The 17,309-nt window shown below is 35.7% G+C and overlaps 2 protein-coding genes across 3 annotated transcripts in view; one reads left to right on the top strand and one right to left on the bottom strand.

The window, feature by feature from the left end:
* Positions 1–1,818, top strand: part of LOC125220313 (Golgi SNAP receptor complex member 1-like) — a 4,178-nt gene extending 2,360 nt beyond the window's left edge. Inside the window, exons 4-7 of the mRNA XM_048122471.1 lie at positions 606–758; positions 1,025–1,028; positions 1,516–1,629; positions 1,705–1,818. Of these exons, the coding sequence (XP_047978428.1) occupies positions 606–758; positions 1,025–1,028; positions 1,516–1,629; positions 1,705–1,818 (385 nt within the window). The remainder of the gene's footprint in view (positions 1–605; positions 759–1,024; positions 1,029–1,515; positions 1,630–1,704) is intronic.
* Positions 1,819–3,642: 1,824 nt separating this feature from the next.
* LOC125221673 (sister chromatid cohesion protein PDS5 homolog C) lies at positions 3,643–9,991 on the bottom strand. 2 transcript variants are annotated; one of them, XM_048123872.1, is made up of 16 exons: positions 9,881–9,914; positions 9,685–9,742; positions 9,485–9,590; positions 8,452–8,655; positions 8,136–8,317; positions 7,701–7,827; positions 7,418–7,618; positions 6,914–6,967; positions 5,528–6,394; positions 5,331–5,441; positions 5,149–5,222; positions 5,007–5,058; positions 4,834–4,920; positions 4,687–4,730; positions 4,421–4,495; positions 3,643–4,333 (listed from the first exon to the last, which is right to left on the bottom strand). In XM_048123872.1, the coding sequence occupies exons 3-16, from the start codon at positions 9,587–9,589 to the stop codon at positions 3,910–3,912; spliced, it is 2,607 nt and encodes an 868-aa protein (XP_047979829.1). In that variant the 5' UTR covers position 9,590; positions 9,685–9,742; positions 9,881–9,914; the 3' UTR covers positions 3,643–3,909. The 2 variants fall into 2 exon arrangements, with proteins under 2 accessions (XP_047979829.1, XP_047979827.1); XM_048123870.1 differs by having other exon boundaries at positions 9,685–9,991.
* Positions 9,992–17,309: the final 7,318 nt, after the last annotated feature.

The following is a 17,309-nucleotide window of genomic DNA, read 5'->3' on the forward strand; positions in this document are numbered from 1 at the left end:
TCCCATTGGATATTTGTGTGTATGGAGGCAGGATCTAAGGTTGAATCAACCTAGGAAAAGGTTATGTACTCGCTCATGTATTGGAAAAGGATCCAACTAAGTTGGAATCTAGGACGGAGGTATGTGTGTTTATAGGTTACCCTAGAGGATCGAAAGCTTATGAATTATATAGTCTCCGTGATAAGAAAGTAATTCTGAGCACACATGCCACATTCTTAGAGGAAGATTTTGTAATTAATCATAAGTCCAGCAGTGAGATAGCTCTTGAAGAGCTAACTTCAGTCACAAGTTCCATTAACGAAGAACAACAAGTTCCATTAACGAAGAACAACTACCTAGTGTAACAACAATTCCAGAAATTTCAACTACTACTCCAAATGTTGTTAACCCAATAACCTAATAACCCAGGTTAGCTCATGTATGACTTGCTGTTGAATTTTTGAAGATGTTTCACATAATAATCTTTGTAGAAATAGTGACTAAAGAAAGTGGATATAATAACCTAATACGTAACCTTCTTGAGATATTTTTAGGATCTTTACATTTCATATGGTTGATTGAAGAATTTCATGTTGCTTAATGTGCCTTAACTGTTGGTTCCATAGGAGTTCAACCAGTCATATAGCTAAGAAAGAGCATGCATCACTTCTTGAGGATTTTAGGGAGTTTGACCGTACAAGATTAGACCTTGAAGACGGCGGTGGTTCTTATGATCAAGCTCTTCTCAAGGAGCGCGCGGAATTCCAGCCAGGTAATGGGTAACCTTGTCTATGCATTGTTATACCTGAATTGATGTTGGCCTCATGAGTCATAAGCTGCCACCAAAAGAACACGAAGGTAGAGTCTATGGACTTTTGTTTGAGGGACATTATTGTTTGCTAGATGAGAAGATGTAGATAGGTATAAATATCTAATGCTATGTTGCTAGGCACGTCGTATTGGTTAGTTATAGGGGTCCTATGTACATCCAAGAATATAAGATGTAATCACACATCATGTTTGATAGCGAAAAATTAAGGAGAAGTCAGGTTTGACAGAAATATTGTGGCATCGACAGAAGGGGTGTATCTATGTTAGAGGTTACCTTAACGGAGAGTATCATCTTATAGTGCATATATCTTGCAAACGCCCTGCTTTGACTCACAATATTACTGTCGTTGGGAATGACTTATTTTGTCTGGATCAACTAATAGCATGGATCATCTTGGTCGGCATGAGTAAAACTAACTGGATCAGCTGGCAGAATGGAAACTGAGTGCACATAATTCTGATTCCAAATAAGAGATTAAATATATCATACTATATGATGTCAAGTTGTGTAAAAGACGTTCACAATCCATATTCTGAAGCTACAAGTTACTTTGTGATAAATGTGATTATCTGGGTAACTATGGCCTTATCATATTCAAGAAGTTGCGGATTTAGTGTGTGAGAGAGAGAGAGATGTGTGACTTGCAAGGATTTGTGGAGTTTTGTATTCGTTTTCATCAGGGTTAACTCTTTGTTTTCCTGTAGGTGGACTCTGTGATATCTCAAGCACAAGAAACATTGAAGTCCCTGGTCTTCCAGCGTTCCACATTTGGGGGCATCAATTCGAAGCTAAGTAATGTGGGCAGCCGCCTTCCGACTGTAAGTAATAAACAACTGAATGCATATAGCTTGCTTGGAATGATCTATATCCCAAGCTTGCTTGATGTTATGCAGGTGAATCATATTCTCTCAGCAATAAAGAAGAAAAAGTCCATGGACACCATCATACTTTCCTTAGTTGCATCTGTTTGCACATTTTTAATATTAATTTACTGGTGGACCAAGTAGGTTTCCACATCGACTTGGAGCGGTTTTCGGATGATTTGGAGGTGAGAATATTGTTTGTACATACATGCTCTGGATCTGTTGTTTGATGAGATTCATTTTGTTCAAGAAACTTGATAAAATTTGTTACTCTGTTAAAAAAACTTGTTCACATCTGAAGATTATACAGATTGACAAATTCCTTAGAATGAGTTTGTTTTCGTGTCCGTATATGAACTAGCATGCTTATATGAATGAATTCCTCATCATCAGATTTTGGTTCAAGGATGGAAGCATCAAACATGGTTGCTTCAAATCTTAATAATATTCTCATCCTCAGCTGACCAGGCGGATAAAATCTCTCCAAATTTAATTACTGATGGGGCGTTGCATCGAGTTATACAAGAAAGCAAAGGCATCGGAGCATAATCGTACTGGTATTGAATCTCATTGTGAAGAATGCTCTGCAGTCTGGATTCCAAGGGCGAATAAGGAGATTGAATGGCATCGGAAGAGGCCAAGTCACGAATTAAACTGCAACGTCGGATTTTTTAAGGACAAAATGAAGTAAGGAGTGATCTCATCAGAGTGAACGAGGCTTTTACTAATATTACACTTGTAATACACTTCCTACCTTTTTCCCCTATCCCCATCTTCCGTCTCTACCTTCTTTTCCTTTTATTAGTTTCCTAGCCTCTACCTTATTTTCATGAGATATTTACATCCAAAATATTTTTTCTTTATTTCAAATTGGTCTAAAAGTTTCATTTATGCTTCATTTTAATATATGGAGTATAAAATGTTTCATCATTATTTCATATTGTGTTTCATTATAATATATGGAGTGTAAAATTTTTCAACTATTTCATTAGTATAAAAATTACCTATCATTGTTTTATATTGGTAAGGAAGAATTCATCATTATTTCATGTTTTATATGTCACGTAAGCATAGAGATAACAATGTTTAAACACATACTCCATCCTATAAAAATATGGATATTTGGGACATCACGAATTTTAATACACAATTGATAAAGTAATAAAGAAATAAAAATAAAAAGTAATTACAGTATTGTTAGTAGGGTGCACCTCACTAGAGAAAAAGACTAGGCACTTTTTTGGACAAAAATATAATCCTAGACTAAGAGGTTTATTTATGTTTTTTCATAAGAGAGAACTGTCACTTTGGTTTAGTATGTGTTGCATATTTTGACGATTTCTCTTGGGCAATACAACAAAAATGAACAAACCAAATGAAGTAGAAGTTGTTTTCTCTCTAATGAAAAAGGCAAAAAAAGAACAAATAAATAACTTTTATATTCTAGGGTATTTTGGTAAAAAAATATAATAAAAACTCACAAATTGTTCGCATAAAGGCCACAACGAATGATATTAGTGCAATGTTTAAAGGCTAAAATGTAATTTCTTCATGTCAATTCTGCATTTTTCTCTCCATACAGTCTCTCTCAACAAGTATCAAATCTCAAGTTTCTCGCATATGGTTTCCAGCCAAAATCTAACAACAAATTTTTTACCTAACAAATACTCCATGTCTCAAGAACAGTAAAAATTACTCGATCGTGCGAGTCTCTACACATAAAAAACTCTTCTTTTACACTCCAAACTTTATTTTACTGCAATTTTTTGACCTAAGAAGGGAATACACACATTTATAAGTCCACAAACATGATAAAAAATGCGTGAAACCAATAGGAAAAGATGGAATAAATTGATACACATCAAGTAGATTTTTCGTTGGATATGTAAAAATATTTATAGTCTTGGAACGATAAAATGACAGTTACAAATTATAGCCTCAAAATATAACATTCATGTAGGCGGACAGTGCTGCTGAACTTTTCTCTATTACCATAAGACTTAAAGAGTAGTGGCTTCAAAAATTAAACATAACTAAGACTAAAACTCCATCCATCCAAGGATAAACCACAGGACCAACAGTACTACCTCCAACATAACCACTACCAACTACAATGAAAAATGTTAAAGCTAAGACAGTTAACAAAAGTCAAGCCTAATATAGCCTACAAAGTCTATAAAATAACTGGACATGTGAAAAAGACAACCCAATAGGTTAACCATGCCAACATATAATTCACTTTCTTCGCTTCTTTCCAACCTTACTCTCACTTTCTCGTGATTTGGCACCATCTATAGCTTTCCCTTTGGCTGTTTCTGATGATTTTGCAGTATCAGGTGTTTTCTCCTTCATCTTATCACTTTCTTTCACCTTTGATGCGCCAGATTTTGTTCTCGCACCACCAGAGCTGAGGGTTTTGCCACCTTTTGACTTTGGAGTCCGTAGGTTGTCTTGTTTCAAGTTACTAGAGTTTTTGCCGACATCCTCTTTAGATCTCCCAGATGCTTTGGCAGAATCAACTTGACCTTTGCCCCCAACTTTCTGAGATTGATCCTTGGATTTTTTACTGCCCTTCGGGTTGCTGTCTTTAGACCCTGACTCTGCTTTTCCATCATCCTTAGATTTGCCACCGGTTTTTGTTGCAGTATCCTTTTGTTTGCTGGAAAAGCAAGAAACCACCTTTCGTTATTCTTAAAATAATCGTTGTAAATGCTTCATAAAGAGGTTGGGAGCAAGGGAAACTGACCTTTTAGCTGAACCCTCCACCTTTTGGCGTTTGCTTGGTGTTCCAGAGCTCATATTACCTTTCCTCTTTACTCGTCTGGTTCAGGGAAATCATACTCTCAGCAAAACCGGTAACTAAAGTAGAGCATACAATTTTACAGGCTATCAAATCTCATCACACCCTAGTTTCTCAAACCATACCCACTATAGAAAGCTATAAATTTGGGATTACCAATGCAATCACTGAATATACTCAAGGTTGAAGCATTTGCGAGGATATAAACTTACATGTCAGAGGAAGTATCATGACTTGAATGCTCAACATCCTGATCCTGTTCACAGAAAATATGAAGAATAAGCACAGGAAGTAGATAATACAACTATAGACAAATTTAGGAAGTTCTCCCCTTGTCAAGAAAATAGAAAGTCACTTACCCCATTTGAAACCGCATCCTCGTTAAGAAAACGCCACTCTTCCTTTTTGAGGTTCAATATCTCTTCATCTCCATCATTATATAAGACCTACTTGGGATGGAAGCACGAATCCAAATTAGGGTTTTTAAATCAAAACAACAAAAAAGAATGAAACACGTAACTTTAGCACTGACCCTGTGCTTCTTCTTTCCAGAATCAAATGAATCAATCACACCCTCATAATACCTGGCAATAATGAACAAAAAGCAAAAGATGTCCTAAATTTTGTTACCAGTCCCAATTAAGCACTGTATGAAATGTAAGAGAATCACTCACAGCTGATCTTCCGGCCACCACACTTCAATCTTTGAACCAACCAAATTCTCCCCTAACTCACGGGTCTCGGATGCCTGCCCAAGAAATAATGCATCAGTGTTAGTAATAAGGTCTGACTAATATTTTAGGATGCAAATGTAGCATCAAAAGGAGAACAACACCAGAAGTATATAAGTTAATACCTTCCCTTTACCAGGAGTATTTTTTCTCTTGGTGCTTGTTCTTGGAGTTTCTTCCTGAACTCCTTCATGTTTAGTGGATTTCAATTGTGATTTCCTCTGAGTAATTGTGTCCTACAGTAAGAAACGCAAGATAGATGAAAGAATGTTCAATCAAAGTAAGTAGAACTAATAAATAATTCTGGAGGACCCCAACTTACCTTCCCATGGTATGCCTTTGCTGAAGATTTTGGAGTCTTTTTATCAGACGTAGATTTGCCACGTCCACTCTTTTTTACATCTCCCTTCCTCAATGTGGATCCATGATCTTTTTTATTACTAGCATCCTTTGGCTTTTCTGCCTGGTCCAGTGATCTCTCTTCAGAATCACTTGCATAGCCATCATCATTCTTTGATGCAACTATATCAGTCGATGCTCTATCCTTGTCAGACGAGTCATCAGTTAGCTTCTTTCCTGAATGACGTTGCTTCTTTACTTCCGAAATGGACTCTTCTTCAGATGCTTTCCTAGGAGCAGTATCAACAGATACCGTCTCTTCATCGTCAAACTTTTCTTCCCTAGTTTCTTTTATCTCTGTTTCAGATAGGCTCTCATCAGGGTGGCTTTCACTTTGTGCCGGAGATGCTTCAGTGACAGCTTCAATGGGTTTAGACACTTCAATGTGAGCCTCAACAAGTTTAGATGCTTCAGTTAAAGCATCAACACTTCCGTCCACTGCTTCGTCCAAGGATTCAGGATCTTCCACAGGTTTAACCTCAATCAGAGAAGTATGTACATCTCTATCTGGAGTAACATGGTTTTCTGCTTCCTCTTGCACTTGTTCAACTTCAGCTTCAGCTTCCATTTTCTCAGGTTTATGTGTATCACAATCATCAGTTTCTGCTTTGAATGTTGAATTTGCATCATGTTGGCCTTCAGAATCAACCTTATCTGAAGCATTTGCCTCAGTTGTAATTTCATTGGTCTTAATCTCATTGATGCCATTACTCACAACTGATTTTGGTGATCTGATAGCAGTGGAATCTTTATCCTGATAGTTGGTCCCTTCCCCATCATCCTGAGCCACCTGCTCTCAACAGGGACGGGTATCAAATATTATGAACTGAAGAGCACAAACTCCCATGTCTCTAAAGAACCTAATCTGGAGTAAAACTGGCATGGGTTTACAGCTATCTGTCTTATTTGATAAATTACTGCGCCCAATTTAGTAACATGAATTGTGCAAGATTGTTAAAAGTTCAATTGCACAAATGATATAACAACCACTGTCTCCTCAAAGACCTTTAACTCCAACTCATTTCTATTGTTTCGACCAGTACACAAATGAAAGGTTAACTTAATAAAAAAGTATGAGATTATAACACAGAAACCATGGATAAAATTCTCAAGCATGGAGAACAATGCAAACATGATTATGAAAGCATATAAATTCAGAGTTTTGATATTGCAACTAGTCTTCATATTATTATTGTATTTTTTGGGAAGGGGGAGCTAGCCAATGCATTTAATTTAAACATGAAAAGGAGCTCAGTCATTATATTAACCAAACAAGTAAATGTTTAAACCATAATATAAACATACATACCGAAGTTCCTGGATCCTTAGCTGGAGATGCATTGGCACACTTTTCCTCGACTACCTATAACAGAGGGTATCATATACTATCAACATTTGCCAGGGGCATCAAATAAAATTTTTTAACAAAAAAGTCACAGGTCTTCTACTTTTACCAAGTCTGGCGAAACAAATTCACAGACATACCGCCACACAAACATCAAAACTTTATGGATATCAATACAACCACATAATGGACCAAAATTATAGGATGAATGAAGCATATGTACTATTGTAAAATAAAGTAAAAGAGGAAACAAAAGTGAAAGGAAGTATGCATCCCATTTTTGCAAAATGGATAAACAATAATATCATTAACGTTGCTTAAATGATTAATTGAGTAGCCTGTGTCATAATTCACAACTAAAGAAGAACAAGGCCAACATCAGTAATAATATAAAGACTAAAAGCAACAGACAAAGGTCTCAAAATTTCATAAAAGACAAACTAAATCAATAAACGAACGGAACCTTACCGGAAGGTCTTTAACAACGAGGCTCTCATTACTATGCCCAACAGTAACAGTGTTCTTTTCGCACACAGAAGCTACAACTTCACTATATTCATCAAATGAAGTTTTTAAATATATTACTGCTTGTTTTAAATAAGGTCTAAGCTTGTCAGCTGAGTTCTTTATTACTCTTTCAGCCAATTTCCTTGCTTTTGGTGTAACATCCTGTCAGTGTAAAATGTATTTCTGTCAGCACCTTGTAATACATGGAGTTGAATAGTTTGTAAAGAATGCCCAGCAAGTTGACCTGATTGTTTTTTTTCAAGGTAGCCAAAATTGGAGCAAGTAGATCCGGGGAGATATCTTCACTTTCTTCTATGACAAGAGTCATAATAGTTTCCATGTTTGCAATAATGGGTTCATCAAGATAATCTCTGTGAGCAGTAAAATAGCAGCAAATAAGCAGTTTGGGAAGGGATGAGTTCCCATCTCAAGCATAAATCATTAGAAACTAGAAACCTGGAAACACTTATATGCATAACTTAAGAAATTACTTTCATTTGGCATCTGTTTCCATGTATTTAAATTCTTAAGGCATAAAGACTGTAGGAATACAACTAATTAGACTACATAAAAACTTTCAACATAGTGAATTCATGATATTCCACTTGCCTTGTTCCAGAAAAATGAAGTTAAATAGAGGTGATAGTAGCAGTTGATCAACATATGACACAAAAATTACCTAATAGCTTTCAGGAAGTGTTGGAACATGTCAACAATCATCTGATCACATTCTAAATCCAACATGATTACACAGGACCTTACTTTGGCCACAGTTTCTAGTATAGTGGCCCTCTTATCATGGGATCTGCTGGAAACGTCTGACAAATTCTCAAAGGATGATACAATCAATTGAAAGACATCCTGAAACCAAATCAAGTATCACCAACCAAAGCCAAGACAGATGGAGAGAGTGTGAGTGTGTGTACAAGCGTGTATGGGCGTGGATGTGGGTGTGGGTGTGGGTGTGAGAGAGATAGAATATCAAAGATATCAACCTTCATCTTGTCATCATCATATGGAGCATCTGGGGCAGTGATCCTGGTTATCTCACTGATACAAGAAGCTACACCTACTTTTACATCAATATCAGAATGCTCTAAGAGTGCCTCCATGGCAAGAGCCTCCGTTAGTGGAGAAAGGGCAGTTTGCATTGTTTTGGGAGGAGACTGCTCCACTTTTGATAGAAGTTCCTCAACTCCCTTAAATCAGATAAAAAAAACAAGATTAAAAGAAGTACTCTTTATTAATATAAAAATGGTAAGAATAAGCATACCATATGAAATATGCATGTGAATCAGAAAGAATGCTTATCGCTTACAGAAGATTAAACTGAATCACAAGACTGAAATTCCAAAATATATGGAAAGTAGAATAGAAAGCCATATAACACTCATTGTAACATGTTCTCTACAGCTACTGCAGCCTTAGCGAAAGAACTAAGAAATGATAAAAGAATCTTCATTTGAAGTTTCAGCAAATGTGTTGTTGATAATGTGGCACAAAAAACTAGAGTAAACAAGCAAATACCAGAATAATAGAGAGCAAGGCAGCATTTTCAAATTAAAATGCAACACGAATAAATGCAAATGGAGTGCGTTTTTAGGTTTTGGCAAGAGGCGTTTTTGTATGTTAACAGATTAGCAAGGAACTTATGCAGTTAGCCACACAATATAAGTATCGGAAAGGTAAGGTCAGCAAAAATTGACAACCAAATTAAAATCCTGATACTATAATTTTGGGTGTCAAGACAAATCAAGACCCAGGAAAATTCTCTCCTTTTGTTATAGGTCATCTGTAGAAGCGCATTGTTAGGTCCGAGGTGCGATGGACCTGATACGTATACTAACAAAGGACTGACGGAGAGAAAGAATTCGGAGAAAATCAACAGATTAATACATCAATAACAAAATAATTTGCAGAGCAGTGAATGAAAATAGTGATTATACCGTGACTAATAAGCGTAGACGAAGAAATAGAAAAGGCAAAGATTTGCAAGGCAATCAGCATGGGAGGGCGTAGATAGCTTACATCGAGAAGAGGGAGGAGTTGATCGAGCGAGGAAGGAGGGTGAGCAAGAGTTTTCCCAGCTGTGGTAAGCCGCTCTTCCAGTTGTTTGTCCGAAAGCGAAGGCATCCTAACACTCGTAATCAGATCTCTCCACTCAAATCGAAAAGCATGAACAAAAATGCCCAGGAAACCCTAGGCCCAGAAATAGAATTGTTCCTTACTACGATTTAGATTTTAGGAACAAGTTGTGTCCTGTTGAGAATTTGAAATTCGCAAACCCTAGAATTGAGAATTGAGAATTGAGAATTGGAAAAAGTTAGAGCAGAATCCGACGAGAGAGTAATTATGGGTTGTGTAAGCAACAGCGAAGCCCCAATTTGCGAATCCAGAGCAATATCTATCATCAAAACGATTTACCATCAGATATTATATATCGCGTTTTGCATTTCACTCTTCTTCTATATGCTTTAGGCCTATCTTTACCCATTCCTTCTTCTTCATGGGAATAGATATTACTACCACTTGAGCTAAGGAATCCGAATACCCTAGAAATAAAGATAGATGCTAATATGAATTAAATGACTAAGATATTATTTTATAGAAATAGAATTTTATTTGCATAGAAATTTGGTTATAAGTTTTTGTATACATTGATATTAACACCTACTGACCAACAAATGGTTATAGCATATGTCGGTTTTTTTAAAAGTTGTAATCAATAATCAATGCGTACGTTTTAACGGAATAAGATATTTTCTAGCTCGAGTAGATAGTTTACCGTCACTCGTTTCAATAGGTTAAACGCAATATAATCGAATGTCCATGCTCATTAACATTTCACGATCGACTAACATGATTGGAGTGCTACAATAGAGCACTCAACATCCTTTCGTTGCATCTTGTCTTTGAGCAAATAATGTTCTTTTTGGGCCACTCATATTTTACTAACATTAGCCACTTTGCATATATTTCATTGGCTAGATAATATATAGTTCATACTGTAGACAGGTGATTGAGCGTGCATGCCAAAGCATAATTGTTGATGATATATTAATAGTTTATGATATTGACGTTATTATTAGATCCAAAAATCGTAATTTCCCAAAAATGTGAGAATCTAGCGTGACAGAAGTCACACTTTCTTTTTTCTCTGTTAATAATATGTCAATTTTTATTTTTGAAAAAAAAAGTAAATCATCGTTATTACATCACATTTATCTTCCTACTTAGGGCATCTTCAAGAGGAGAGATAAATGGAGAGGTAACTCTTATAACTACCATATTTATCTTTTTTTCACAAAAAATCATTCTCTAAATGGAAATGTATTTAAGAAGGTATTATATTTTTGAGTAAAAGTCAAAACTGGTCCTGAACATATGGTCATTTTACGATTTTGGTCCTAAACTTTATCTTTTAGATTTTTTGTCCTGAACATATGAAACTTTTATCTTTTTGGTCCTCCGTCAATAGTTCCGTTAATATTTAACGGTCAACGGATTTAATTGTAATTTTGACCAAATTAAGTAGGTTAATTATGATTTTTAAGTCAATAATTATTTTCATAATTATTTTAATAATATATCATATTAAATACAAAATAAATAATATTAAAAAACAAAATACAGAGCTAAGCTTCGAAAGCTCATTGGAAAGCTCATTCTCTCACTTCGACTTCAACGGCGCCGTTCTCCCTCTCTCACTTCGACGGCGCCGTTCTCCGAGCGGCGACCAGCGGAACGAGAGCTAAGCTTGTTGTCGTCTATCCCTAGTTTATTGTCCGAACGAAGAAACCCTAGATGGAGAAGGAGAAGGAGAAGGAGAACGAGAAGGGGGAGGGGAAGGGGAAGAGCATCTGCCTCTCAAAATCGAATCCGACTGAGAATCGACCTCAAGCGCCGCCTCCTACTGAGAATTGACCTGAACCACCATCTCCGACTCAAATTCCACCACCTGCCTCTCAAAATCTACCGCATCCACGACCTCCGACTGAAATTCCACCGCTTCCAAGACGTAATGTATGGGCCCCGACCGCATATCGTGAAGGTGAAATTTTGATCACTTTCCCTTGCCTTGGCGACATCGATCTCTCACTCAAAACAGAGCAACTCCCACAACAGCAATCACCTGAACTTAGTTGAACAAGTAGATGAGCGCCAAGATGGAGAAGAAGCACGGAGGAGGAAGGCAAGAATAACTGGATAAGTGGTTGTGAGAAGGCTATATATATGGAGCTTTATGTAGGCCGAAAAAGGTGTTGTACAGTTGTAGTACTACTTTGGCTCAACAAATTTGCTTTGTATTGAAATTGGATTTTGTATTACTCTCTGTTTTCATTAGTATAAATAGAATTGCATACTACTTTTAGGGTTTGTTTGGTAGGTCGTAGAAGCCCATAAAAAGCCATAAAAGGTCCTCTTTTTCCTCCTTTTACCTCCTTCTCCCTCATTTGGTACAGCCCCATTTTATCAGAGAACCCGGAAGAAAATAGCCGGATCTATCAGAAATTTGGATTACAATCGGCGTTTCTAGCAAAACACTATCCGGGAAAATTGGTGGTATAAGCTTTTCTCTACTTCTCCGACAATCTGAGACCAAACTTTATACCTAATTTGCCCTTCCACTTTTTCACCTACAATAGAGGGCAAAACATTATCTGCAATGGAGGGCCAAAGTGAGAACATCTATGGCGTGATCAGACAATCAAACAACCATGGTAATCTGAAAAAAAGTAAATCATATAGGGAGTGTACGCAAAGGACCGACATATGAGGAGTGCTGAAAAAGAGTAAATCATCAATTTTATCCTTGAATGCAGGGAGCATGTTGTTCAAGATCAAATCTTGGAAGGTTTTCTGCTGCAGCAAGAGTGTTGGGAAGTTTGCCAGATTGGGACACCTTCTGATGTTGACCTCTTTGAGTTTCTTCATTGCTCCGTCGTCCAATTCCCATTTCTTGAGACCTTTGAGCACCCATAGTTTCAGCACCTCAAGGCTCTTGAACGCTACCGAGCAGCCTCAAAACCGTTAAAATCAGGGAGCTGTCCAAGCTTTGGCATGGGGTCTTCGGACAGAAACGTCAATGACAATATGAGAACCTTGATATGAGGTGGGAAATGATCCAATGGAGGGAGTTGCTGCAGCTTCCCAAATAAGATGGAGCAGCTGTTTGTATGGTGGGAAGGGGGAGAGGATGGCGCCAATTTGATAAGATCTCCGCACCATCCTGCAGATTTGCAAGGACGACAGAGGGTAGTGGAGACATTTCATGTGAAAAAGCAAGGGCATATTTGTCTACACAATGTTTAATATCATTTTCTAGTATAAAGGCTAATCGCTACCAAATGTTGTATTAACTTCAACAAAATTCCAACCAAACACCATTAGAAGTGAGATTACCTATTTAAAATTCTCGAAAAAAGTCATTATATGGGAACTTAATAAAAGCCCATAAAAGCTACCAAACACACCCTTAGGATATAAAATGAAAGAATAGATGATGGATGGTGGAAATTTAGGAATATAGCAGAAATATTTAGGCAGAATGACAGCGGAAGAAATGAGGCATTCACCATCACCATTCAACATAGTGTTTGTTGCAAAGAAACCAGTTGGCCATCTTTTTGCATTTGATATGCCCCTGGTGTGCATAACCTTTACTTGTATTCCTGCTCTGATAAAAGTGCTCAAAGAACTATTAATCTGTTGTCATGCCAAAGATTGCCAAATACATATCTTACTGCCAAAAAATTCATACATTATTGCCAAAAGAAAGCCAAAAAAATACATACATTAATGCCAAAAAAAAACCAAAAAAATCCATTCATTACTGCCAAAAGAAAACCAAAGAATCCATACATTAGTGCCAAAAGAAAGCCAAAAATTCCATTCATTACTGCCAAAAGAAAGCCAAAAAATCTACACATACTGCCAAGAGAAAGATTCAATACACATTCATAGTATACATAACTTCACTCCACATTCAAAATACATACCTTACTGCAAAAAAATTCCATACATTACTAAATCCATAAAATTCCATACATTACTAAATCCATTGATGCCAAAGAAAGCTTTTACATCATGATTCATGCCAAAATACAACATTACTTCAACATCAAAATACAAGTCAACATCACAATAACAAAGAAAGTAAATCCATACTTCACAACACTAGCTAATTTCTGAACGGCCCGATTATTGTCATCGATTGATGCCAAAATCAAGCTTAAACAGTCTCCATCGGTCTCGACAAATGTCGGCAATGATTCCACATCATCGTCTTCTTCAATTGGTTCGATTGGTGAGCACCACTTGAAAAAAGTGCACTCCTTTTCCTCACAAACAAAGTAGAGCTTCCCCCTTGTAGGTTTGTCATTGCTTTTGACGATACGAAGTGAAGCAAGTTTCTTGCAATTGCAAGACTCGTACCGGAATCGCAGCTCAAATCGACCGCCGCGCTCTCGCCGGACCCTTTGCTGAAAGTTGAACGCTCTATAACTAGGGTTTGAGTCTTTGAGAGGAAGAGAAAGGAAGATGAAAGCTGGAAGATGAAGATGCAGGCGGGAAGATGAACGCTCCGTCGAGTTGAGGAAATGAAATAAAGAACCCTAATTCTATTATATATTTCTGATATTAAATTAATATTTATTAAAATAATTAGAAAAATAATTATTGACTTAAAAAATCAGAATTAACATACTTAATTTGGTCAAAATTACAATTAAATCCGTTGACCGTTAAATATTAACGGAAATATTGACGGAGGACCAAAAAGATAAAAGTTTCATATGTTCAGGACCAAAAAATCCCAAAAGATAAAGTTTAGGACCAAAATCGTAAAATAGCCATATGTTCAGGACCAGTTTTGGCCTTTACTCTATATTTTTTCCCATTTTGGAGAAGTATCTTTAATGGAGAGGTAGAATCTTATAACTACGACATTTACCTTCTTTTCATAAAAAACCATTCTCCAAGGGAGAAGGTATTTGAAAAGGTATTATTCATTTATGTTTTAGAATGCATTTTGTACTATTATTTTGTTTTAGGAAATAATTTACTTCTCTATATACATTTTCTCTTTGAAATGTGTTAATTTTTGAAAGAGTATATTTCACTTTTTGAGAAGGTAAATATAGGATATACCTCTTTCATTTACTTTTTCTCTTTTGAGATCTCTTAACACATTAATTAATACATCTTCAAATCTCATGTCACCCAACGAGTGTGACAATTTTCATCGGACAAAGAAAGTTGTAAAGTAATTGAAATTATTAAATAGACTAAAGTCCAAATTTGATAGTTTACATTTGCTCTAAAAAACTTGTAGGTCTTTCATTAAGTTTTTTTTACCGTTTCATCCTAAATTTTAGTCTGAAACCTTTCCCGTTAAACTTAACGATCAAATATGATTTGACCAACCTTAACGATTAAACATGATTTTTGTATACATTAATATTAAGAACTAACTGCTAGACAATGTTTTGAGTACATGCCAGTTTTTATAAGCTATAAACAATTTGCGCGTGATAACGTAATAATATATTTCTAGTTCGCACAATTAGTTCATGATCACCTTTAATTTACATTCATTATTTGATAGGTCAAACACAATATAACCAATATTTGTACCCATAATATTAAGGTGTCTAGTGCAAACAATTTGAATTTAATATTTGTGTGCTTATTTGTCATTGTTTAAATAAAAGTTAAATCTTAAATTATAAACATAATGAAATCATTCTCATATAAATCACATATAGAGATTTAATAGTAAATAAACAAACTTTCATTCCAACCTCAATTATTCATATTACACATTAGCACCTCAATTCTTACCACAAACATTAAATATACATGCACAAAAATCTACTCATACCTCGGTTATTAAATCTTACTCCTTCCGTCCCATAACAGATGTCTCACATAAAATCCAACCTCGGTTATTAAATCTTATTCCTTCTGTCCCATAATAGGCGTCTCACATAAAATCCAGTCATATCTCTATTACTAAATTTGACAGTACTATTTAAATTTAAATTTATTATTTTTTAATTAACTTATAGTAACAATTAAAAAATTCCAAATATTACATAATTAAAAATATACTCCATCAAAATTAAAATTATAAATTGCATATTTATTTATTGTAGAAGAGTTCCCAATTTACTTTAATGAGATATTGTTTGAGTTGGACGTGAATAAATTCTTCACGAAAAGAAGCACATCGACCTTGAAATTATCATAATTAGGCGGTGCACCTTAAGATGAGTTGTTGAGGTAGACTCGTCTTCGTAATCGGTGAAATTAGTTGTGTTCACTTTCATCCTTGATTGTTACGTTATGCATACCGACACATGTTTACATGACATCGGTGATGCATGCTTGTTACCACATACGTGTTCAATGTTTCACGATCAGCTAACGTGATTAGAGTACACCGAAAGCGCACTTAACGTCCTTTCACCTAAATGAGACACTTTTTTAAAACAAAATGAATTTGGATGTTACGCATTCTAAGAATGCGCATTTTCAGAATGCGTAAGTATGCAAAATAATACAAAAGTCACAAAACTCAGAAAAAATAATTGAGTATATGAAAAAAATAGGAGATTCGGATATAGAAGTGATAACCGTGTTTTTCTTTATTCTTGAAGACCATATCATTTTATTTTCATATAATATTAAATTTGATTTAGCGATATTATATATAAATTAAAAAAGAGAAAAATTATGAAAGTCACGCTATAATCTTAATTGAATCTCCTAAATCGTTTTCATATATCTTTTAAAATATTTACTCCAAACTATATTGTAAATTAAATACAAAAAGTCACGGTTCTATATCCAAATCTTCTAAATCCTTTTCATATACTCCATTGTTTTTTCTTATTAAAGATTTCGTCCAAATTAATATATTGTAAATCGAATATGATTTGTGTTATTTGACTTATATACGCATTCTGAGAATGCACGTTTAGTTATGCATTATCAGAATGTGTAACACCCATAAATAGAACAAAAAAAATTTATGTTTTAGGGACATGATTTTACGTGTACACCAAGATCGAGAATTTTGCCAAGCAAACAATGCTCAATTTGGCTTTGATAAGGATTATTTCGTGTATTGCTTACTGTTCAGTTTGGTGATCACAAATAATATGCGCAAAATAGTTGCTTAAGTGTTTAGGAGATGGGTAAAAATACACGCAATGGGTGTCAAAAGAGGAGCAAATAGAAACGAAGAAAAGAGAGCCAAACTGGCCAGAATGGGACACGGAGGAACAAAAGCACAAGAATTGGAGCAGACTTCTAGAAGGTATCCCTTTTGGAGGGTAGAAATGTCAACACATGAAGGACCAGCCCTACGGATTGAAGCCAAGCCGCCTATAAATAGAAGGAAGTAACATGAAGAAAGAGTCCTCAACTTAGCATCTCTTCTTTCCCCGAGTTCAGTCCCAACCATTTCAATATGACTTTCGACCTTCATCACTTGTGGAAGAACAACATGCTCGTTGCCGTCAAGTCCTAGCTAATTCAGTAGTGTTACCGCTCTTCGGAGCGAAAAATAATTTACATTTCATTATGAATTATGCTTATTTTGGATTTTCAGTTGTGACTCTTTGAATACTTGCCATTTACATCTATTTTAGCATCACATTTCCATTCAATATTACTTTCTGCTTAGAATCTTACAAGTCTAGCTTTCCTTTAGCGCCTTATGCCTTCGTATTTGGTTATTCCATGTAGTCTAGCTTTCCTCCATTGAGTCAGATATAGCGCTATACAGTGACGAATGCAGGATTTTAATAGTGGAGGGTCCAAATTATTATTACCAATTGTTGCATAT

The sequence above is a fragment of the Salvia hispanica genome, chromosome 4 (genome assembly GCF_023119035.1).
Source record: "Salvia hispanica cultivar TCC Black 2014 chromosome 4, UniMelb_Shisp_WGS_1.0, whole genome shotgun sequence".
Taxonomy (NCBI): Eukaryota; Viridiplantae; Streptophyta; class Magnoliopsida; order Lamiales; family Lamiaceae; genus Salvia; species Salvia hispanica.